The sequence below is a fragment of the Channa argus genome, chromosome 15, assembly GCF_033026475.1.
Source record: "Channa argus isolate prfri chromosome 15, Channa argus male v1.0, whole genome shotgun sequence".
NCBI lineage: Eukaryota > Metazoa > Chordata > Actinopteri > Anabantiformes > Channidae > Channa > Channa argus.
The window spans coordinates 19,594,422-19,619,707 of NC_090211.1; the positions used below are offsets into that span (position 1 = coordinate 19,594,422).

General features: G+C 42.0%; 3 protein-coding genes and 1 long non-coding RNA gene across 4 annotated transcripts; 3 read left to right on the forward strand and 1 right to left on the reverse strand.

Moving 5' to 3' along the window:
• Positions 1-8,857, reverse strand: si:ch211-256m1.8 (uncharacterized). The gene is made up of 4 exons (XM_067475867.1): positions 8,673-8,857; positions 5,262-5,724; positions 4,723-5,124; positions 1-4,583 (listed from the first exon to the last, which is right to left on the reverse strand). Exons 2-4 carry the CDS (start codon positions 5,703-5,705, stop codon positions 684-686), a joined length of 4,746 nt encoding a protein of 1,581 aa, XP_067331968.1. The 5' UTR covers positions 5,706-5,724; positions 8,673-8,857; the 3' UTR covers positions 1-683.
• Positions 8,858-9,956: 1,099 nt separating this feature from the next.
• On the forward strand, positions 9,957-12,437 carry mpst (mercaptopyruvate sulfurtransferase). The gene is made up of 2 exons (XM_067475884.1): positions 9,957-10,719; positions 11,508-12,437. The coding sequence occupies exons 1-2, from the start codon at positions 10,131-10,133 to the stop codon at positions 11,804-11,806; spliced, it is 888 nt and encodes a 295-aa protein (XP_067331985.1). The 5' UTR covers positions 9,957-10,130; the 3' UTR covers positions 11,807-12,437.
• Positions 12,438-14,670: 2,233 nt separating this feature from the next.
• LOC137099266 (SUMO-conjugating enzyme UBC9-like) lies at positions 14,671-20,086 on the forward strand. The gene is made up of 7 exons (XM_067475885.1): positions 14,671-14,981; positions 15,238-15,323; positions 15,465-15,548; positions 16,267-16,339; positions 17,813-17,922; positions 18,543-18,622; positions 18,835-20,086. Exons 2-7 carry the CDS (start codon positions 15,258-15,260, stop codon positions 18,896-18,898), a joined length of 477 nt encoding a protein of 158 aa, XP_067331986.1. The 5' UTR covers positions 14,671-14,981; positions 15,238-15,257; the 3' UTR covers positions 18,899-20,086.
• Positions 20,087-20,202: 116 nt separating this feature from the next.
• LOC137099952 (uncharacterized) lies at positions 20,203-23,716 on the forward strand. The gene is made up of 3 exons (XR_010910831.1): positions 20,203-20,473; positions 20,604-20,737; positions 21,447-23,716. It is a non-coding gene; the product is annotated as an uncharacterized lncRNA (long non-coding RNA).
• Positions 23,717-25,286: the final 1,570 nt, after the last annotated feature.

A 25,286-nucleotide genomic window follows, 5' to 3' on the forward strand; every position in this document is an offset into this window, starting at 1 on the left:
TTTAATTGATCGATAACAACATTTATTACAGTACACATGTTTACAGGTCTATGACTGATGTTTATTTGGAGTCTGTTTTAAGATTATTAAAATGATTTTTCTTAATTAAAATGAAGAATGTTACATCATCAATATGGCATTAAAAATCATTTTAAAAAAAGAAACAATGTGATAAAAATAAAAAGACAAAAAATGACTGACAAAAAAGAAAGATTTTCTCAAAATAACTTAAGAAATTAGTTTTTTTTCTATTGTCCTTACAAGAACTAAAACACTTATTAATGCAATTTATTCCATATAATTATTTTGTTAATGTTGTTAATCAATCTCATGAAAAGAAATGAGCAAAGTGAAAGAAAATTTATTAATAATAATGAATAATACTTTCTGCTAAAAAAAGTGTGAAAACATTTAAATAATAACATCAATCACTTTCTGTAGCCTTAGTTTTAAACATTTATATGTTTTATCATTGCTGTCTATTCTCAGTAATAGCTAGAATCTGTGTTACATTTCTTTAAAACAAAATTGGCAGAAGGAGGTTTTATTGAGGTCATGGACAGACCCAAATCCAAAGCTTGATCCAGTTTATTAAGGTGTTCCATGTATTTTTTAATACTACTACCCCGTTCTTCAGAGATCAAATCCAGTGGCCTGAAAATCAGTGACACTTGATTAAGGCATTAAGGCATGAATTTCATTCCTTTCATCCTAGGTATGATATGTACATCTCTGATGTCATCATGTTGAAGCAGCCAACACAAGTAGCGCTCTGTCCCCATACCCCATCCACTGGTGAGAAGCGGTTTGACGTGGCGCATGTCAATATACCATTTGTAAGACTGCTCTGGTACTCCATGGTGCCTGAGAGCCTGCTGTACCATCTCAGGGGTGGAGTGGCGTTCACCAAGACCCACAGTCTCACCTAATCCCAATAGAAGGTCAGCAGCTTTGGCTTTGGAGCCTCCAGTGCCCTCCACATAAGCCTGATAGAAGGGAACTCCCAGATGGTCCAGCTCAGTCAGCCAAACAGCACCACCATATTTCTCTATCAAGACTTTCTCTCCTTTGCGTGTTAGCTTTCTGCCAAACTGGGGCTGGCCATCTTGGACCCACTCTACGCAGTCAGCAGACGGCATCAAAGGTATGGCTTGGTCTAGAGGGACTCTTGGTAGAAGTTTTCCATTCAGCTTGCTTAGCATGGCTGTGACATGTGACAGGGTGCCAGCAGTGTTGAGGATTATACCAGAGTGTTTCTTCAGCATGGACTTGGTGAGATGAGCCAAATATCCCTGTGCTATGGACATGGCTTTGTCCATGTCACCCAACAGTTCACACTCTACGTGGAAGAACTGGTTCAAGTGTGTGGCATCAGGATCTTCTCCTCTAAAGCTAGTTGATATGTAGTAGGTACCCGGTAGGTTCTCTTGGAAACGAAGAAAGTATTCAAGTACAAATTGCATTGAGTCAGCCAGGTAGATGTCCTGACCCAGCAAGGTAACATAAACTGGCTCTGAGTCAGATCCCAGGCCCATTGGTGAGGAGATGGTGTCTGTGGTGAGAGGGGTCAGAGCGTAGGAGTAGTGGCACAAGCTGTGAAAATATTCCACTGTGCTGTGGAAAAGAGTGTTTTGAATCTGGAACAGGTTGCGGTACCACTGGCTCTTGATGGCAAGTGTGGAGTGAGACTGAGGGTCTTTCCATGAATGAGGAGGCCTGCACTGTGTAATTTTTGAATGGATCTTTTTTAGGGTCTCGGGGTCAGCTGCTGGACCATCCAGTGATGACACATATCCAGGGTAGCTTTCAAAGAATTCTGGTTGCAGCTCAGAAATGGCAGTGCTCTCTGGTGAAGGTAACAGGGGAATTAACTTGGCATGAGCATAGTCAATCTCAAAGCCCTCAAAGATCAGTGCAACACCTCTAGCGCTCATCCCCTTTTCCACCAGCAGGGCAACTTTATGAATGGCTAAGATTAGTGCCTTGTAGTCAGCTTCATTCACTTTGAAGATATCACTGGCCAATGGTTTGCGTGGCACCACAACAGTTAGTCCAGGACTATTTGGGTATGGTGTTAGGAAGGCAACATGCTCAGCATCTTCCCACACTCGCCACTGTTGCTGCTCTCCACGTACAATACGACTGAACAAGTTATTATTAGAGGGGTCCCCATAAAAGTCAAAGCAGGAGGGTGCATTTGATGTTGGCAGTTGATTTCTAATCTTGGCTTGGATCTGACTCAGTGCTTCATCATCCCACCCTGGGCCACTTTTTGAGGTGCAGTAGCCAGGATTATAAGTATTGAATTCTTGTTCACCAGCAAGATTCGGCTGCCACTTTGGCTCTAAACCGTGAAGTGGAAGCACTCTGATCTGTGCTGGGTGATCAGGGGTGGGATAGAAAACCATGGCACAGCGTTGCACTGCTAGACGCTTACATAGTAAGCTTGACACAGCCCTTGCTCCTTGCAGCATATCCACAAAATCAGATGTAGCCAACTGGAAGATGCTGCTTACCCCACTCAGAGCTTTTCTAGTCAGAATGGTTGACCCAGTTATCCAGGGGTTAGGATTCAGGTAGGCAATCAGCTCATCTGTTTCCCAGATCACATGAGAGATGTTCCTCAGTGGCCTAAGGACCTCTACTCGTGAAATGCCACATATCATTGAGGCCACAAACATCACACCAGCATTTGTTTCAATAACGGCATCACCTTTGGTGTCCACAGCAATAATTCCTGCACAGAACCCCTTCAGATTTTCAGCCATCACTTCTCTACATGCCTGCCTAAGGCTGTAGCCTTTGTGATGATAGAGACTGGCTATTTTCTGTGCAACTGTTTGTCTCAGAAAAACATCTCCATCTCCAGAGCAGGCAATAGCTAACTTGTCGTCAGCATATATTCCTGCTCCTACTACTGCTGTATCCCCAACTCGCCCTTTCAGTTTTCCTACTAAACCTCCTGTGGATGAAGCAGCAGCCAGCCCATTCCAGCAATCCAAGGCTACAGCTCCAACAGTCTGAGGGTGATTGTTTTTTGAAGTATTTCCACTACTGAGCTTTGCCTTTAACTCTCTGTGACGTATATCAGTATAGAAATACTCTGGGCCAACAAGCTGCTCCTTTTCCTCTAACCCCTGCAGAAACTCCTCAGCCCCATCACCCACAATGAGTGAATGGGAGCTTTTTTCCATGACACTTCTGGCTGCTTTGATTGGGTTCTTCACGCTTTGCACACAAGCAACAGATCCCGACCTTATCGTACTGCCATCTACAATAGTTGCTTCCAATTCATTTTTGCCATCTTGGTTGAATACTGAGCCTTTACCTGCATTGAACAGGAAGCAGTCCTCAAGAGCTTCCACTGACCTCTGAACTGCATCTAGACTGCTGCCACCTTCTTGAAGCACCTTGGATCCAAGTGATAAGGCTGTCTCTAAAGCAAACTCAATCACCTCAGTCACCTGGTTGTTCAGCATCATCTCCTCTCCAGCACCACCATGGATCACAAGAGTATACTCTTGGCACTTTCCTAAAGTAGAATCAACAATGTTTTTGCCATTGTTTGGGTTTTCTGAACTCACTGTGTCTCCATTTGTTTTCGCTGTTTGACTCTGTTGGAGTAGATACTCCAAGCCTCCCATTTGACTTGCTATGGCATATCTAACCGCTAGAAGCAACACTAATTTAAGGTTTATCTTCAGGCATTCTTGAATCTTCTCCAATGCCTGAGCAAAGCTTCCTTTACCATTAAGCACAATGCGAACCTTCTCCTTCTTACCAAGGTAGGCTACAGCAAGCTGATTTTGGGCATAAACATTTCCTACTCCACACTCTACACCCTCAATTAGATCTGTACCGGTGAGGTACACAGATGGACACCCGAAGGGATCTAGGAACTTCTTTAGAGGATTGTCTGATGGCAAAGATCGACGTAGAGCAGCGAGGTGGGGTCCAACACCTTGACCACTTTTGGTGTTTCTGATGAGCCTCTTATGCTCCAAAAAGGCCACATGGAACAAGTGTAGGAGGTCAGTAGTGTATTGGACTTTGTTATCTGGGCCAATGCAGGATGCCAAGGCACTTACTAACTTGAGAGAATGCATGGTGAGTGTGTATGTGGGATCACAACGGCCGTGTTTGTAGTGGCGCATATGAGTAGGTGTGACAAGCACATGACTGGCAGCAGATTCCCCAAAAGTCTGCCTCAGAGAAAGCTGCAAAGAGAAGTTGATCCAGGCATCATACAGACCTCTCTGCCCTTTGAGAGTAGAAAAGACATCAGGAAAGGAATGGAAATCAAAAGTGAGAACAGGATGTGTTGGTTTTAAGTCGGGACTTGGTTGGGGGATATTTATACCTTGCAATGGGAATTTTAGGGAAGTTGGACAAACAGTATTAACAGTGTTTACTGTGACAGACCCATTCACATTTTCTGTGTTAGTATGGCCCTGGTGTAAGTCAACAGTCTCCGATAGATTGTACACACGCTCAGTCACAAGTGTAGCCACCATCCCATCCACAGCACTGTGCTCAAACGTCATCCCAGCTGTGCTGTCTTTGAACACCACCAAGTTCAACACCTGTCAAAAGTAGAAAACAAATATTTACTTAATAGTATTGCAAATCATGTTATAATGTGGGTTTTGTTGGATTTGATCAAGAGGTGAGCAATCTGATCTGAAATTGTTATACGATACCCATCCAGACTATGTACAATACCTTGTCGTAATATCTCAGAAATGGAATGCCTCCTCCTCCGCCTAGCCTCACTGCATTGAGTATATCAGCCAGCTCAGACGGTGCATTGCAGTCTTCAAGACAGAGTATCAGCACGGCACTCTCCATTTGCCCCAGCGATGCAGCTGCTTCCCCTCCTTCTTCCAGGATTTGTTCCCTGATGGAAGCCCAGGTTGTACGCTGCAAAGCTGAGAGGCTGCAAATGGCAGAGGGATCATTCTGTTTCTCTGCACTGGGTTGACCCATCACCTGAGCCAGCTGATTGTAGATGTCAATAAATGATCGAGCAGAAATTGGTCCACCAGTGCTGGGACGCCACAGTATGTCAACAGGGAAGACTCCTCCAACACAGGTGATGATAGCATGGAGGCTGTCTGGGTAGACCTGGAAAGAACAAGCAACAGATTAGAGGTTTCTCACTTGAATAAGTATCTGATGAAAGGGCAAGAAATCCTTACCCTGACACGAAAACTTAAATGTCCTAACTTTTTTCTCTGGCTTTGCACTACCAGCAATCTCACCTTAATTTCATCTTGACTCCTGCCAGGAATCCGGGTGGCACCAAACACCTCAGACTGTTGTGTGCGCTCCATTCGCACGTTGCCCTCCAGTAACAGGGGCTCACTGTATAGTGTTGCCATTGCCCAGAGCAGTGCAGCTGCCCGCCCCAGCTGGGTACATCCCTTTGCCTTGGATGGAAGAAGAACAACAGGCAGGGCTGTGGCGGTAGGCAGGGGGTCAGCACAAGAAAGCAGACCTGTCTTGAACTGCTCTGTCACCCAGTTCTCATGGCCTGCGGCATGAGTTTCTAATTTCTCCTGGGTCGCTAGAAGGAGTTCCCTCTGCTGTTCAAGCGCACTTTTGAATTCAGGGTAAAGATCAGGACTTAAAGTGAGCTGCAGGACACGGCCCACTTCTTGCAAGGTAATGTCCAACTCAGGAACAGGGTAGCTGGGAAGAGCCATCCTGTTGAAATGGAGAAGGCTTGATAGAGAAGGAATAAAAGACAAACAATCAATGGTGATGCTGGGTACTTTTTACCTTTGTAAGACTGTATATAGAACAACAGACTTAAAAGCATTGTGAGCATGAGCACAAACACACACACACACACACACTGTCACAATCCAGTATTTTCTACTGTATCTCACCCTACATAAATCTCTTCTCATATTCTATTTGTCACATGATGTCCAGCCTTTCTCACATTAGTGGATCCATTCAGACAATTATCTGATTTATGGTGAAGTCCGAGTCTAACACAAGCCTCTTTGTGTGACAATGTGCTATACATGAACGGAATGCATCCAGATTTTAGCAGCTGCATTGACCATCACTATGATTAAACTAAACCCATCTGCTCACACGTGAAAGTGGTTACTTAATTTGACCAGCACAAAACCACAGCTTAGTGCATTTTGTTGCTTGGATCACATCTCTTACTGTTTGACTGCTGAACATTTTGATTTCTGCTGATTTCACTCATCAGTGCTGGTTGTCTGTATCCTGTCCTAACTTTTTATGATGGCTACCGACTCACAGAGTACCGAGAGCCAGTAGGAGGATTAAACATCCACTCGATAGGAGCACGGAATTCACTGCAATATGAGCTGGATCAGCGTATTTTCTATTTTGGACATGTTCCATTCTTCTAGAGACTTTTTGAGCTCTCGCTCAGCACCAGCAATGTTTGTTCCATTGTTTGAATGAATTTCCAAACCTTGACATCTTCTTGTAATGAAGCGTGGAAGAGCATTAATAAATGAGTCCGTGTCCAAAGACCCTGCCCCCTTCATGGGGACAGCTCGGGTAGACATGTAAATATGACACCTTTTTGCACCGGTTCTTCCTCGTTTAACATTAAAAGGACCAAAGCAATTAACACCTGTTCTGGTAAATGGGGGTTCATCAGATACTCCATACAGTGAGTTCTTTCTCCCTAAAAAGTCTCTTGGCCATTTGTATACTAGGTCTGATTCAATGTGAAAGCAACTTCGCACTATCTCTCTAGGTTGCCCAACTGTATACTGCTCCAGTGAAACAGAGCAGATCACTGTCATTCTTTGTTGTCCCCCCCCCGTGTTCCAATGCTCTGTTGAAGAGTGAATTTTGGGGAGGTAGAGTAGACAACCTTTGGTATTTAACCAGAAATACCCCATATTAGCCTCAAGCTTGCTTCTTTACACTGTACAACAGCATTGATACCAGTGGTAACAGCTACATTATCCCTTGCACTTGTTGTCTGTATCTCATTTTGATTTGAAATTGTTCCTGCTACCGGAAATGCAAAACAAGTTCTGTTTTCTCTGTAGCATCTTCAGCAGTCTGCCCTAAGGTTGAACTAGAAAGGGCAGCTTTATTAACTAAGGCTGAGGCATTAAAGCAAAAAGACACTCTAGGAACAAGAAGTTAAGCTTAAGGCCGAAAATGAACAATTGAAATTGTTCCTGCTGCTGTTTGAGCCACCCGACACCACAGAGCCTCTATATTTCTACAAGATCTCAAGTTGAACATTAGTAGCAGCAAGAGCACCATTCGCTTCCAGTTGTTCCTTTTCTTGTTCCTTCTTCATCCAATAAATGAAGTATCTTGTTCTTTTTTTCTGTCAGCTGGCCTTTGAGAAACCTGTTCCTGTTGTGCTGCATACAATTTTTTATTATTAGGAGAGTCAGTTCTGTTCTGTAAGATAAAATCATCAGACTGCACATTACATTTTTGGAGTATCAATCAGGTACAATAAACTGGGTTTTGTTTGTGTTGTTCAAACCATTGAAAAAACTAATTTTTCTTTTATTAAAATTAAATTAAATTATAATTTTAAATTATATATAAATAAACAAATTCCTAGTTGCACTGGACAAATAACAGAAGTGACTATTTTTACTTTTTAGTCTTTAATTTTAGCATAAATATTAGCTAACACTAATCCTTATAACTCTGTGATAATGTTATTGTTCAAACCGTTTCAGAGAAGTGTCGAAACACTTGTGTGTCAATTTTGGAGAATCCAGTTTGTGCCGCTGTTGAGCAGCAATGCATCATATGGTTTCTGTTCTTTGTTTCTGTTCCTATAAATACAGTTCAAAAATATCACATGCTCTTCGTGTCCTTTTCACCGGACAACTCCACTTTCTCATGACGCATTTCTGCCCGTCTCTCAGACATCTCTGCCTGGATGAAAGAGAGACATCTTCAGCTCATCTAGTCTTGATTACGGCAATGCTCTGTTAATGGGGTCACCGGTGTCCACAATCAAACCCTTGCAGATGATCCAAAATGCGGCAGCACACCTCATTTTTAATCAGCCAAAAAAGACTCATGTCACAACACTCTTCAAATCTCTACACTGGCTTCCTGTAGCTGCTCACACCCGGTTCCAACCTCTGTCTATTGCCTACACGGTGATCACCTCAACAGCTCCTGCTCACCCCAACTCCCTCATTCAGTTCTACAATCCTTCCCGTCCACTGAGGTCTGCTCAGTGATCCCTCGATGGTGGAACGAGCTACCAAACTCTGCACGCTTAGCAAACTCCCTCCCAATATTTATAAAACTGCAAAAAACAGAACTCTTCCAGATCTTCCTATTCACTTTCTTGAACTTGCATCTCAGGAAATGTAAACACTTATCTGATAGGACTGTTTAGGATGTTTTCTCTTTGATTTAGGTTTTTGCTGCCTTGTACCTCACTTGTAAGTCACTTTGGATTAAAGCGTTTGCTAAATGACTAAATGTAAATGTAAATAATAACACGAACTATATATAAACATGTGTCTGAATAACATCCACTTGGTGAAGGCAGGATTTCTTTGTTTGCTTTTAAGGTTCAGACATTGCAATGGGCTCCCATTTAAAAACTGTCATAAATCCACTGTCCATATATCTCTTCACAATTCTCAGATTAGTTTCATACTAAAATAAAACCAGCTCACCTCTGGGTGGAAATTTCTCCAAGATGTGCTCAGTTGGTTGGACGGTCGGACACTCAGTGGTATGAAATCTCGGTTGGACTATAAAAACAAGGGTTTGTCTATAATCTAGAAGTAGTGACTCCAATTAAGTAATTTAGTTTCTTCCCTTCCTCTTCTCAATGTCCATCTCTTCCTCCCGTCTGTGTCTGTCTTCTCTTTGCTTTGACATACGATTCATGAAACCTATTGTTGTGACCTAATGTCATCATCAGAAATCACCTCGTGATCCACAACAGGACAGTGAATCACATTTTAAATTAAGTTTTTCGTTTTGCTTATGTTTTTTAGCTCAGCGACCTGAAATCTAAAAGCTTTTTGGGTCAAAACCTTAACAACAGCTCCCACCAACTGAAGCATCGTAATGATAAGGACACGTTAATTTGCTCTGTACTGAACATAATTGTATAATCGTGACACTTTGTATAAGTTATATAAGAATAAACTATGTGGTTCATTTTTTTAGTTTTGTGTTCACTGATCAAAACCGCACCAGATATTATTCAAAAAGTCCAAATATTTTTTATGTTTTATGTTCATCAGTGAGATGGTTGTGGCCTTTGAGGACCAGCACTAAGTCAAACACTATTTCCATTCTCGGAGAGTAAGTGGAGGCTGTGGACAGATACATATACCACGGAGTCCACCACAACTGGTCTGTGAATGCAACACAGAGGCTGTTTACAGGAAGGGGGAAGTTTTAATAGAGAAGCATATGTGTGTAATAATATAATTGGCCTCCTGCTTCACTAGCCTGCTCTTCCACCCATGGACGGTGGTTTGTGGCTTTTGCGTGGATCCAACGTAACCTAACAAAGAATACTGGCAGTAAAAAGTAATCGGTAATAATTGTAATCCAGCTCCTTCCACCCAAAGCATTTGTCTCAGTCAAGCTTGTGCTGTACACAGAAGAAATGTAGTGATTTGACATGGCCTGCTGGTGCAGGGGTGGATGTGCACTTGTTGACAGCTGTTTCCAATTACAGTCTCAGAACATCCAAACCAAATCGTTTTATTATTTATTAATGATTATTATTTATAAATATTTTATTTAATCATATTTTATTCGTTTTTTTTACTCCACTGCATCAGATTCGACATAATGAATACAATAAAGCTTTGGTTCACTGAAGGACGAGTGTAAGACGGTGATGGTGAAGATCAAGTGGACGCCAGTTTCATCAAACGCATCTTAACTACTGAGATTATTTTATTTATTAATTTATGTTTTTGTCCTTTCGGCTTATCCCGTGAGTTCAGGGCCGGCACAGTGGATCATTTGACCCCATGTTGGTTTGGCACAGTTTTTACGCAGGATGCCCTTCCTGACGCAACCCGGACTTGGACTATTGAGTGAAACTGTAGAACCGGGATGTTTCCCCCTGGCGCTCGGAGGCGGAACTGTTGCCCCCGCGTCTCGTCATGGCGGCGCAGACCCGAGCCCTGGTGTCCTGTCAGTGGTTGGCAGATGCTGTCAGAAAAAAACTCGTCGGCCCCAAACTTCGCGTGGTGGACACGTCCTGGTATCTCCCGATAATGCAGCGGGACCCGAAAGCAGAATTTGCGCACACGCACATACCGGGCGCCTCGTTTTTTGACATAGACGACTGCTGCGACAAGAGTTCAGACTTTGACCACACGCTGCCAACATCCAGCCACTTCTCCCAGTACGTGGGAGAACTGGGCATCGGCAACGACACGCACGTGGTCGTGTACGACGCCAGCAAGTTCGGCTTGTTCAGCGCACCGCGGGTTTGGTGGATGTTCCGCCTGTTCGGACACAGCGGGGTTTCGGTGCTGGACGGCGGCATGAAGAAGTGGGTGGCTGACGGCTTTCCTGTGACGTCCGAGTCCTCCAAGCCGGAGCGCAGAGAGTTCAAGGCGGCTCTGAACCAGTCCTGGGTGAAGAGCTACGAAGACGTGCTGGAGAACATCAGGACCAAGCGGGCCCAGGTTGTGGATGTCAGGTCTGCCGACAGGTTCAGGGGGCTTGAGTCGGAGCCCAGAGATGGTGAGGAAAACAGAAAATAGTCATTCAGATCATGTTTTAGCAGGTAATTATAAGATACATCTCTGATTCCATCCATACATACGATGCATCCAGAAAAATATTCACAGCTTTCACATTTTTTTTGTTTTTGTTTTACAGCGTTGTTCCCAAATGGATCAACTTCTACATACAATACACCATAATGACAACTTGATGGAAGTTTGTTTGAAATCTTTGCAAATGTATTCAAAATAAGAAACCTCATCTGAAACCTCATCCAACCTGATGGAGCTTGAGAGCTTGGAGCATCATACTCATCATACTGCTTTAATTGGTGCTTCAACAAAGTAATAAGCAAAGGCGGTAAAACTTGTACATGTGATTGATTCTTTTATTTTTTTATAAATTTGCAAAGATTTCAAACTAATGCTTTGACATTGTCTTTATGAGGTATTATGTGAATTTAATCAATTTTGAAATAAGGCTGTAACATAAGGATGTGGGAAAAATTAAGCGCTCTGAATACTTTCTGGATCCACTGTAGTTAATTTTAAACCACCTCTATTGTTTCTTTATGGAGTTTCAGCCACGTAATATGACCTATTTATGGACCCACTCAGTTGTCATGGAGATGGTCTAGTTGATGAGTACTTGATGATAGATGAACGATCTCCATGACAACAAATGACTACACATACTGATGAAGGCCAAGAGATGTAGCTGAAAACCAGATGACGCTGCAGAGTTTTTATTCTCTAATAACTCCAGATATAGCTCATGTTTCTCACTCAACTGTCCCACCTTCACAGACACACTGCCGGGTCATATCCCCGGTGCAATCAATATACCATTCACCTCATTCCTGGATCCATCTGGGACGGAGCTGGGAACCGAAGCCCTGACCAAAGTGTTCAAAGAGGTAGGGGTGGACCTGCAGCGGCCAGTGTGGGCTACATGTGGTTCTGGTGTCACAGCATGTCACGTCGTTCTGGCTGCTCACCTGCTTGGCCACCCCGGGGTGTGTGTTTATGACGGCTCGTGGACTGAATGGTTTAAAAGAGCTTCTCCGGAGCATATAATCACAGAGGGAGAGGTAAAGAAGGTGTGAATACGAGGAAACAACAGCAGAGAGACCTATCAACTCTGCAAAACTTGCCTTAAATAGTGTCTTTAACCACAGAAGAGATTGTTATGAGACCTAACCTAGAAACCTTTAATCAAAGTAATAAAATATGCAACTGATCAGCATTTCTGATTAATTATATTTTTGATTAATTGGTTCAAAAGTCGTCAGTGTTCTTGAGCAGAGATGGGACTATTTATAGAAATGCGTTGCGACAGACGAGGTTTGATTCTTGGAAAAGGTGCACTTTCTTGATTTAGGAGGAAATCCTGTTGGTACGTTGTGTAGGCACAGTGTTTTACAAGCGCCATCATTCAGCTATGGTAGGACTCTGAGTGTAGAAGGGAAAAATTCAGAATACTGTGGATGAAAAAAGTATGTATAAACCAATTTTCAGTCCATCTGTAGAAATCTAATGTTTTTCCTACAGGTCCAGTCGTGTGCTGATTTTGATGGCAATGTATTGGTCTGTTGTATTTATGTTCTTCATTCTTCACAGTTACACATAGAAAATATAACTATGCTTGACTCCAATAAATATTAACTTGAAGCAAGTAGAAATAACAGATTTTCTTGAGATGCCATGAAATGAAATAAAAAAAATCTCCAGTGCCTATGAAGATTACTGACTTCTTTTCTACCAATAGATGGTGCATTTGCACCACTAACTGTGAGGCCGGTGGATTTCAACGTACAGCTGAAACAAAAAATGATTATAAAATACTCATTTGTACAGATTTTAATTTGTCTATTAATATAGTCCCATTAAAAGTGGAGCCTTTCTAACAACTGTACAATATGCTGCGATTATATTATTAGGAATTATTATGACATATGAAATGTGTATTGGGGTAAAAAGGAATTCTTAAAATTTTAAGCAAGGGCCCCAATATGAAAGTGGCCTAGAAGATTATACTGAAATCTGTGCACTTAGTCCAACCAGCATTGTAACACTGTCATGCTTCGAATGTTAATCATTGCAAGAAATGGGTTTTCCTCACCATTGTTTATGATGTCAGCTGTTGCTATGTTCCACTGAGGTAAAACGAAAACAACAGAAGAGCACGATGACGATGCGAAAGAGACCGAACAGCTCATTCTGTTCAATTCTTCTCGACTTCCGGATTTCACTTACTGCCATACATATACCACTTCAAATAAATCAAGCAACCGACTCTGACATCATCAGAGTCAACTTGGCCTCTGACCTCCACCCACTTATGCCACATTTAGCTTAACTGTGTGTGTGTTTCAAGCACATGAGCACAAACTTTTTCAGTATTGGATAACACACTCATATTTAAATCCAGTACATAAAATATTAACTCAGGACACCCAAGACATAAAAATATTACTCTCTTTGACTTTGCTTATATTGTTTATTTAGTTATTCCAGATTGTAGTTCCATGCGGCCCATTTACAGGTGTATCTCAAATAATATCATCGAAAAGTTCTTTTTTTTTTCAGTAATCCAATTAAAAAATTTAAACTTTTATATTATATAAATTCATTACACAAAGTGATATATTTCAAGCATTTATTTCTCATGGTGCCGCACTCTAATCAGCTAATTAACCCACAACACCTGCAAAGGTTTTCCTGAGCCTTTAAACGGTCTTTAAATAAAGCAGGCGACACAATCATGGGGAAGACTGCTGACCTGACGGTTGTCTAGAAGACAGTCATTAGCACTCTCCACAAGGAACGTAAGCCACAAAAGGTCAACGATGAAGAAACTGGCTTTTCATAGGGCTGGATTCAAGCATGTTATTGGAATGTTTAGTGGAGGAAAAAGTGTGGTGAAAAAAGTAACGTGGCTAACCACAGCTTTGAGAGAATTGGGAAGCAAAGACCATCCGAGAATTTGGGGGAGATTCACAAGAAGTGGACTGCGGCTGGAATCGGTGCTTCAAGAGCCACCCCACACAGACGTACCCAGGACATGGGCTACGTTCATTGTGTCAATCCACTCCTGAACCAGCGACAGAGTCACAAGTGTCTCACCTGAGCCGAGGAGAAAAATGACTGGACTGTTGCTCAGTGGCCTAATGTCCTCCCTTCAGGTGAACGTACGTTTTCCATTTGATTTGGAAATCAAGGTCTCAGAGTCTGGAGGAAGAGTGGGGAGCGATAGAATCCAAGTTGCTTGAAGTCCAGTCTGATGACTTTGTGAACCACGTCATCTGCTGGTGTCCAAACTCAGAGCATCCGTCTACCAGACAAGCTTTATGGAGATGCTGATTTCATTTTCCAGCAGGTCTTGGCACCTGCCCACACTGCCAAAAGTACCAATGCTGGGTTTAAGGACGAGGGTAACTCTGCGCTTGATTGTCCAACAAAGTCGCCTGACCTGACCAGCCATATAGACTCTATGGGGCATTGTCAAGAGGAAGAGACACATCAGACCCAACAATCCAGATGAGCTGCCGCTATCAAAACAACCTGGCCCTCCCTACCACATCAGCAGTGCCACAGACTGATCGCCTCCATGCCAAAGGAGCCCCGACCAAGTGTTGTACATGGACATACTTTTCAGACATTTTTTTTTTTTAAATTGGTCTTGTGTAAAATATAAATTTTTGGTTTTCAATAGCTGTAAACCATACATTTCAAAATTAAAAGAATGCCTAAAATATACTGTGTGTAATGAATCTATATAACATGCACTTTTTTTTTTCCAAGGACTCAAACACTGAGTTAAAATTAATTCCTTTAGGTGAGATCAATCAATAGCAGAATAATGCGCAGGAATGAGCTTCCCAGCACAAATGCCACAACAAAGATGGCGGGCCACCTTTACCGTGTTCACTGTGGTGGCCACGAAGGTGCCTGAAGGTCCTAACGAAATAAACAAATTGGGGTCCTTTTACATGATAGGCTAACTGTCGCAACGACATCACGAATACATTCTTTCACACAACTGTGGCAAACTGTCCAAAACAACACCAACACGCTTCGATAAAAGTGTCTGAGGAATGTTGATAAAATCTACGCTTGATTCGGTTCGGTTTTAGATGCCCTAACTGGTCTAATTGCTTTGTTTTTGAGCGTCGAAGGGTGTGTTTTTTTTCGGCCGCCGTCAACACGTAGCGCTAGCGAAGCGAACAAGCTTATAGACCCGAGATCCACGTTATTCGAATATTTAGCCAAATAGCAGAGGTAAGTTTAGTCAGAATATCGCTATTAGTTTGCTTTTGTGTGCGTTTGCATGTGTCGCATATTCTGCCCTGTCCAGTAGTTTGTAGAGGCTGAATTACCGTCAGCATTTCTACTGGACTTGGTAGAAACGCCATGGTTAAGTAGTAATCTGTCGGCACGTATCGCGATTTTTAGTCGAAGGATCGAGACTGTATCACTGGGCTGTGGGCAGCTTGAATGAAATAATGAATTTGGTTTTGCTTTTGCTTTTCCACAGTGAGGCGTTGATGAGCAGTAATGTCTGGCATCGCTCTTAGCAGATTGTCCCAGGAGCGCAAAGCCTGGAGAAAAGACCATCCATTTGTAAGCAGCCTGCATCCTGATGGTGGTTACTGTCACTATGGCACCTTTGCGCCTTGTTTACGTCACACGCGTATCTGATAACACTGGTGCGGATGCAAAGTTGATGACCACGTTGTCCACTGATAATTTCTGTCCACACAGGGTTTTGTGGCTGTGCCCACTAAGAATCCCGATGGAACAATGAATCTGATGAACTGGGAGTGCGCCATTCCAGGAAAGAAAGGAGTAAGTCACTTAATAACCAGTCACAGTTGCGACCAGCTGTTTTATTTTCAAAATGACCAGCAGTGTCTAAGCAGCATTGTCGATGTTTCTCATGTTTTTCCAGCAGAGAGAGCAGGTAGATATAACAAAATGCAGTTTTTCCTCTCAAATTTACTTAGGAGTATACACGTTACATAAAATATCCATAATTATTGATATTTGTGATGACTTTTCCTTTCCTGATATTCAAGCGTAAATAGTTTGCAAAACAAACATCATCTGAGTTGTCAAACCAGGATTGCTGAAAGACAAAAGAGTTGCATTAAATTTGTTAGTGTCATTTACATAATGTTAACGCATATAGTGTGTTTATCTATGTGTCACTCTACATTATCCTCAGCTAGTAATTTATAAGGTGGCTACAACTTAATACTTTGTAACACATAAATCCTGTAAGGCCTTCTTCTGCCAGAGGGTTCTGGTTCTCTGTTGTAGTGTCACTTCATTGGACAAAACATATAAACACCCGACAACTGCAACACAGTCTCCAAAATGAACAAATGGTTGAATTGGCAGCTTTCAAAAACAGAAATTGACGGCTGGACACGCTGCCGAATTGGTATTAAAGCGTGTTTATTCAGTTGTGCACGGGTCCTTTGTTTAGTCCTCTAGTTTTAATATTCGCTCCTATTTTCTAGAGTTCACTAAAGCAACAATGTTTTCTTCATTCTTTTATCAGACATTGTGGGAGGGAGGACTCTACAAACTGAGAATGCTGTTTAAAGATGACTACCCTTCTTCACCACCCAAATGTGAGTACCAGTCTACACTCAGTGCATAGTTCATTTAAAGTTGAAGGGTAGTCATTGAGTCATTCATCCAATTAAACACAAGTCCAGGTGACAGGACTCAACTTCCAGAGAAATCAGGCTTATTGAGTATATCACCATGTAAGATATAGGAGTATTTTTTTAAATATGTTTTCTTACAGATTGAAAGATGAATGTTGATATTTTAAATCACCACTTTTTGTGTGTGTGCATAAAAACAATTTAAACGTGATAATCGTGTGAACTTTTGATGTGTCAGTTAAATAACATTCAAGGATATGTCCCAGAAATCTTTGGTGTGATTGTGCTATCAAGTTCAAGGACATGTATACTGCATGCTTAAATCATGTGAAAAGAATTTATGCTAGAATATGAGGCTACAGAACTGCTCTGTTCTTTAGCTTATGAACATTATTAAAGCATCGATTAGGGGTGTGCAATATAAAGTGATGTTTTAAAGACGTCCCAACCCACATTATTGAGCATGACACTCACTTTGCAAAAAAACAATGCATAACACTTTTTGAGAGTCCACACATTTAGTGATTCGTGTAGCTTGTTAGGACGGAGTGTTGCATGTGCACACTGAGGAAGCATGCTACGTGTCACTGCAGCACTAGTTAAGCTAGCATAGCTGCACAATGACTGAAACGAGCAGTGACAGGAGACAAAAAAATACACACATCATCAGCCTCACAATCTATATTGTCAGATTGAATTGCTAACTCGCATAGAGGTGGTTTGGCTGTGAAAAGATGACAGTCTGCAAGCTATGTTGTAATGCTGGACAACTAACTTGTTTTGCCATGTGCGACCCAACGCATGGAATATGAGGATTTTGAAAGGCTTTGGGAGTCAGCTGTCCATGACAGGTCGTATCCAGCCGAGGTACAAGCACAAAAACACACTCAGCAACCTTCAGCAAAATGCTTTTACCAAAAAGCCTTACGATAAGAAAAGCAACACACGGCCGACATAATAAACATTGTCGAATTATATTACTAACCAAATTCAATCAGTTGAGAAAGATTTTGTCAAACTAGTTTGAAATAATTTAGAGCCAAAAAACACGACCACCAGGTCAAGAATATTTTAGTCAGCTGTGATTACTTTATATAATACGTTTTACCAAATTGTGCCGCATAAACTGTGGAAAGTTTCACATCTACTTGTCATTGAGAAACTCCATAAAAATATTCATTTTTCTCGTTAATATCGCACACCCCTAGCGTTCATACAGTAAACGTGAGGAAGATTGCTCTGTTTGTTTTGGGCAGGTTTACTAAATGACAGCACTTTCACAGATCCTCTTGTGTTGTAGAGATATTGAGTGAAAAGGTTGTAATGAAAGGTAATGACGGTTTTCTACAATGACTACTTTGTACTTTTTAATTACCATGGAGGTGGGCTTCAAGCACTAAAGTTCTGACCGTTGTTTTAATGGTTTCTACTCAGGCAAGTTTGAGCCACCAATATTCCACCCAAACGTCTACCCATCAGGCACTGTGTGTCTGTCCATCCTGGAAGAGGACAAAGACTGGAGGCCAGCTATCACTATCAAACAGGTGTGAACGCTCATTCATCCACTTCACATACGCTGAACAAACTCTGCAACTAACAACTAACCTAATGGTAAAAACCAGTCACGGTTTTTACCACTAGGTTAGTTGTTAGTTGTGTCCTGAACTCTGTTAAGAGGCTGGGTATCACAACGTGTTGTTTCATGACCATTTCTATAACACCCAGTTTAAAAAGAGAAAAGTGAAAGGATGCTACAAAACTTTAATTTTACCACAATGTGGTTTAAACCTTAGTTTCCTCTTTACTGCTGATGTGCGTAACAGTTGGGCAGTTAGCCTACTGCAGTTACAGGGGCTGCTGTTTCAGGCTGAGATTCTGTGTTACAAACTAGGCCAAACATGTACACACAGCTCCCGCTTTTAGCATCTTCTTATGTTAGCACATACCAACACAGACGGCTGCAATTATCACTTTGCTGCAGGATTATGTTTCTTAAAAATAGTTTTTATAAACTACAGAGCAGAGCTTACAATGTACACATGTAGACGAGCGGTTGGTTAAAGTGTCATCACCCCTTGATAAATGAATTTCGAGTTAAAAAATACATTTCGGCAACAGTTAACGTAGTGGTTTTTGACTGGAGCATCGTCGACTGTGTTTTCAGATCCTGCTGGGTATCCAGGAGCTACTGAACGAGCCCAACATTCAAGACCCAGCACAAGCAGAGGCTTACACAATTTACTGGTAAGTGTTACAGCTTCTTTATTTTCTACCACTGAATTGCCTGCGACTTAGGCCAAATATCATTTTTTGTAGTTTTATTTTGTTAGCAAAGGCTATACTTTACTCAGTGTGGCCTTTTTTTTTTGTTTGTTTTAAGTCCGTCCAGGAAAAAAGAAAAGAGAAAAGATGTCAGCACAGTTAAAAATGTATCTCTTTGTTTTATGTTGTTTCAGTCAGAACAGGATGGACTATGAGAAGCGGGTTAGGGCACAGGCCAAGAAGTTTGCCCCCACATAGAGAGGGGAACTCTCCTCTATCCCATCCTGAGCAGCCACAGTGGATCGAGGTTTTAAACAGGAGGCAGGCAGCACCTGAAGGACCACTCCAATAATTAATTTGAGTATTATACTTTTACCCAGGTGGCAAGTGAGCCTGTTTTTTTTCTTTCTGTCTTTCTTTGTTTTTTAAACAGCAAAGGTTCAGTAATATTATAATTTGTATCTATTTTCAACAAACACGTGCATCTTTAATGCATAGCTTATGATCCTAGACCTCTGCAGTCAACACCTCCCTTGTTATTTGTACCTTGCATATTCCATATCTCCAGTTTAGTCAGGAGGGCTCCTGACCTCACTCGTGCCTCCATTAAAACTGTAACTAATGCTAATGTGTTGCCAGTGCTGTATAAATAAGAGTTGATGTCTAAACCACTCTGTAACATTCAATCAACTGAGGCAAAGGAGATTTTCAAACACAAAAAGTATTGTAGGTAGCGTTTCATGAATATGGGCCTAAATAGGTGAAAGCAGTCAGAAGCACAATGGAAGCCAAACCTTCCTTTGTGCCTCTGTGATTCCCTGTTTCATTCCTGTTGCATATCCTGCAAAATAGTTTGCAGAAAATTGTTAAAATAATGCCATCAACTTGTCTTAGCACTTCTGTGTGGCAGTTCTGAAGAAGGGAAGTGCTGCTGATGGGTCTTAAATCATCCTTGATTGCAGTGAAAAGATTCTTCTTGTGAATCCAACAGGAAGTGAAACTTTTATCACAATGATTATGTGTAAACAACCTTCATCTGCTTCCTAATGTCCTGTGGTATGAGAACTGTCCGTGTGTTCGTTCTGGCTTCATTAATTCATTCATTCAGTGGATTTTACCCCAAAATTGCTTTCAAAACGAAACAAACTAAATCCAACCGCTTCAAACAAAAGCTAAAAGCTCCTCATTGGAACGGCCTCTTAACCAGCAAAGGATAGAGATACAAATGCACTTGAGAGAAAGCGAAAGGCCTGAGAATTTTTGTTTTTTTTGTTGCCTCTGAAATATGGGAGTGCATGTACATAATATAAATAATGGGGAAAATGTGGAAGTTATGTTTTATATTGTTTTATCCAGTGGACATTTGTGTGTGTGTTATTATAACAGAGAAGACAATAAATGGCATAAAATTGTGAAATAAAGTTGAATAAAGGAACTCATATTTTTTTCTTGTGCATTGTGTGTTTTTCTTATGGTTAAACGTAATGTGCATGGCAACATTAAGCAAGTCGGGGGGGGGGGGGGTAAGAAACAGCCAAATGGGGAAACATATAAGTAAAGTGTTGTGACTTTTGGGGGGTTTGTAGGACAAACTTCTAAATGTCTTGTCGTTAAAGGGAAAAAAGACTCGGAATCATAATTCAACAAAATAGATGCCCCTCACCCCTTTTTGTTTTCTCTCTAAGGTGATGTAATACTCTGGGGCGACTCGCATGACACTTCTAAGAAATTTAACACCATTTGTTGTGCCTCACTTCTCCTGTGGTTTACCCAAGTATCTAAGACCGAATGGCCTCTGTTGACCAAATAGACAAAGAACTGGCAAATACACAGGTGAAAACCCGACGTTATTTTTCTGGTTCTCGCTGCTTTTTTCTCACTTTTTTTTTTTTTTTTTTTTGTCCGTTGCAGTCTTGACAGTGTTTTTCTTAGTTATGGTTTCATCTGATTTGTTGTGTTGCAGGTGACGACAGTAGATGTTCCTCCTGTGGCCTCTCTGTCACTGCCTCATCCTATGCCGATCCTGGATCGTCCCCCTCGTATCCCCACAGCTATCGCAGCCTGGGACACTGTCTCCGCACCAACACGCTTTTCCAGGTCTGTACTTGCACGTTAACGTGGTTTTCACCCCATACTCCCTGAGGTTCTGCTGCAGCTGCTCTGGCTGTGCAAGTCTTTACACAGGAGAAACCTTCCTTAGTTTGTTCATATGAACTGCACTGCTCAGTAAATGACAGCTAAGGAATAGTTGAACTTGTGACCCCCAAAGGCTTCGTTGAATGTACAATTTAGGCTACGAGAACTTTATGTGCCGGATGTATAGTTTGGACATTCCTGCTTGCTGGTTGGAGCCTATGGAACGGTACTGACGTTAACTCTCTGATGTTAACCCCTGATTATTATTCACTGTGCTGCTGTCAGTACGTTTCCAGGCGAAGTGTGTTATTTCACAGGCTCTGCTCACGCTGACACGATGGTGTAGTAAATCAAGTGAATCCCGAGTAGCTGAAACGAAATCTTATGCTCCTAAATAATTCAGTGTGTGTGAATGTTTGTCCATGTGCACAGTTGCGAGCCGTGCACGTGGAAACGCTCTCACTGTTTGCGCTGATGCTGGAGCTGAAACACTGTATGAAAAAAAAAAAAAGTATCTTGAGGATTTTTGCTCTTACAAATGAAAAGAAATACGTTAGGAATGAAACACACTCACCCCTAAGCCTCACATAGCCTTCTCACCTGTTTAAAGATGCTTTCAAAATTCTTTTTCCCCACTTTTTCCTCTTATTATACCTGTCAAACTGTCTAGGTGCTCCTTCAACGTGGAAGTCCATCAGCAGGGACTCCAACATCGGACACTCTCTGACTACCTGCTCCACTGGGCTCCAGATCTGTGCTGCGGCCACAAAGCGCACGAAATGGGTAGATTCTCTCTCCCCCCGTTCCTCTTTTTATTAAAAAGCTTCAGGAAGAACTCTTGCTCATCAGTCTGCAGTCTAAGCCATGGTGACCAGGCGAAAACATGGTCATTATGGCTTAGTATTCAGAACCCTCTGTTCATATGCCATAGAAACCCCTTTGGCAGCAGTTACTGCTTCAAGCCTTTTTAGGTTTATGTCTCTACAAGCTTCCCACACCTGGAACTGGACGGTTTATCCCCATTCTTCATCACATATCCTCAAGTGCCTTGAGATTGGATGTAAGCCTAGACTTATGTTTAAGTCTAAGCTGTTTGCTTCAGCTCATTTTTGTAAACCACTGCTTCAGATTCAGGTCTCTTCTCTCTGCTGGTGTTAAACCCCCCTATGATGCTGCCACCACCATGCTTCACCAAAGGGACGGCATTAGCAGGTGCTTTGACTTCTCACCAAGGATGTTTTTTCCTCACGATCTCATACAGCTTTAATTTTCTTTGGTACACTTTTACACAGTTTGTTGCGTTTTGGATTTATTTTTGGAAGTGTAAAAACAGAAAGTCTGAACACTTGCTGAAGCACCTGTATATATTTGCATTGTTCAGCCGTGTTTCCCTCTGAATTGTTTTTCATATACGCAGAGTACAGCACATGTGTGCAGTATGGCTCACCTGCAGTGCAGCGGACAGAGAGAAAACATCGCAAACCAGAAGCTAAACGAGATACTGGCTGAAATGGAAGAAAAAACATGCACCGCAAAAAGAGGTCCTGCTTCCTACCCCGAGACCACAACATATATACCACCCTGATGATTCACACTTTTGGTTTGTTTGGAAATGCAGAAAATAAGGTGTTATTTGCACTCGTACAAGCTGCTACGGTTGCAATAAACAATCAAAAGACGCCTTCATCTGGAATGAAATACCACTAAGAAAGGCAAAAATAATCTGTGATTGCACTGAGCTGTAGCCAAACTCCCGGCATTTTGGCATTGCAGCTGCAACATGGCGTGTGGGTGTTTGCATGAGATGAAAAACAAAAAACAAAAAACATTGCTGTAATAATAAAATGATCCATAAACTTTATTTAACACACTTATTTAGAGACACTTCCTCTCTGTGCTTAAGGTGAGATATTTTTGGCTGCAATCTAAAATTTAGGGCACATAAAGCTCAAAGATGTCCCGACTCAAACTGAACATGTATGTACCTAAACCGCTGACTGGTTGCAGTAGCCGAGGTCATTTGTTGCCTTGTGTGTAAAAGCACCATAATGTAGGTGGTTTCACAGAAACCACTGAAACTTGCTTTTTGTCAAAACCCCACTGAGTTAAACCTACATAACTCATATCTGTAGTCGAGATCTGATCTGTTCCTTACTACACAGACAAAAGAGGCCCAGGGGAACTGTACGACGTTGCCGAATGGAATCGACATTGTATAGCGATAATCCCCGGCCGAAGTGCTTAGTCAGCAGTCTGCAGCTTGTGTTTAAACTCATGCGTCACTCCCACGAGTCTGCAGTAATTTAGTATTTGTATTTCCCAACGTTCACTGCTGTCGACTCCTTTAAGGTTTAGCAGAATAAAAAAATATGTGCGTGAGAGTTTAAACATATGAGTCTGATTTTCAGCTGCGCATTAATTTTGTGCCTTGTATCGAATGTTTGCAGGCCGACATCCATGTTAGCGTTGGGATCATTCAGAGCTTTATTCTACTATTTTCCCTTCGCATAAGAGTGAAAGGCCCTGCGTTTATTCTTGGCTGTATGTGAATCATCTTGTAGTAGATAAATTTGCATCCGTCTGCACCACAGGATATTGAGCTTAGTCAGCTCTTGCCCCTCTTTACAGGAATGATACATAGTATTTTATTTAACTTGTGCATTCAGTGAATTAATAAATAGAAAGACAGTTACTGCACCTTTTTCTTTTTTAAAAGAAGCATCACGTTGCCTGTAAATGACTCGAGGCTTGCAGAGCTATAGATTTGCGTTTTGAACGCGCCCTCCCTTGTTATTGTTCTCACCTTCTCCCCACTGAACAAACCCTTGTCTTTGTGGTGTATTGGTGGAGACTTTTTTTTTTTTCTCTTTTTTTGTTGCTTTTTGAGCACAAACACCACAATGGTCTTTGTTGCAGCTTCCCACCTCAGACACAGCGGACTTTGACCTTTTGACAACTGCTGTTTGCCCCCCCCCCCCCCCCCCCCCCCACACGCCCACACGCCTCCTCCACACGCTTCAGTTCCCCGCCACCCTTCTCTGTCCTTCTACCACAGTTGTAGCTGATGCACCTTACTAACTGCAGGAACTAGTGGGGAGGGTGGGGGGGAGGGGTTGCACGCATCCAATCACCCTCTGACCTGCTGCAGGCCTGCAACCAACTCAGGCACAAACCAGGCGTCTGCTGGTAGCTGAGTTCAAACATGTTGTGTTGCAACGGTAGGTGTGTATGTGTGAATGCTCTGTGGTGTGTAGGCCTATACATGCAGCATGGATGAGTATTACTCAATAACCTTTGACTGAACTTTAAGACTGAGATGAGCACTTGTAACCTACATCTATATAATCACTTCAATAATCTGCTTGCTGCACTCACCTATTGTGAAACGCCTACAAAGGTTTAAGTGAAATTGGGTTGTGTTCAGAAGGTGTTCATGTGCATGGATGACTTTAGCGCCGTCTGACCCAAAATTTAGGGGAGAAAAAGTATTAGAACGTATAGTTTTAAATGAAATCATAGATCATATTTAGTTGCAGATTCATTGTAACTCACCGACGTCACCAAATTCTTGTGTTTCTTTTTTCTTGCTCTATGCTTTTCCAGCCTTCCCGCCTTTTATGTCAGCTTCTTGTTTTCCCTCTGATGGAGTCGCTTGTTGAGTAAGCAGCATGATCTGCGTCATTGTTTGGTAACAGCTTCATTGTGCAGCAAATCAGTTTTGATGAATTTTCCTGTAAAGTTGCAGGCATCATCATCATCATCATCACTAAAGAGCAGTGAGCCTCATTCACAAGCAGCCATGCAGTCCAAGCCGTGACGCCACCTCCGCTGTAACGTTTGGGTCATGAGCGGATTCTTTCTAAGTCCCCACTTTAGCCTTTTCATTGCCGTGGTAGCGGTTCATCATGGTGTAAAAGTCTGTGAGACTGTTTATCTACTCATTCTTATTGCTGATGAGGTGTTTGTGTCTTGTGGTTCGGCCTCTGCATTTGCTCATGAAGCCTTCTTTGAAAAAAGAGTGGACACACACAGCTGTCTACAATTTGAACAACTGGTCTCACGGGACACCGTCAGGTAACAAAAAGCGCCCATCAGTCTCATGTTCCAGCACTTTTGCTCACTTGTAATCTGGGTCGTCTGAAACAAAGGATGCTCTGTTCTATGTTGTCTAACATATCAAGGCTTAACTACCATCAGATAAAAGCTGCAATTCTGAACATTCGCACAGTGCAATGAGACATGGTAACAGCTATAACAGGAACATAGAGTCCACGGTCGAATCACGTCGTCGTAAATGTTCAAACAAATGATAAAATACCAAATGGTGACCAGCCAAATAAGCTCAGCTCCCATGGCAACTCTCTGTCCACCATACTGGACGTGTCGCCAGTTGTCATGACATCCTGCTTTTCATAACTGTGTGTAGTGCAGTGATTTAAATATCCACACTCTTTCTCTTTCTTCGTCCTGACTATTGATGGATACTTTGCCTTGTTGTGGACATCGAGGC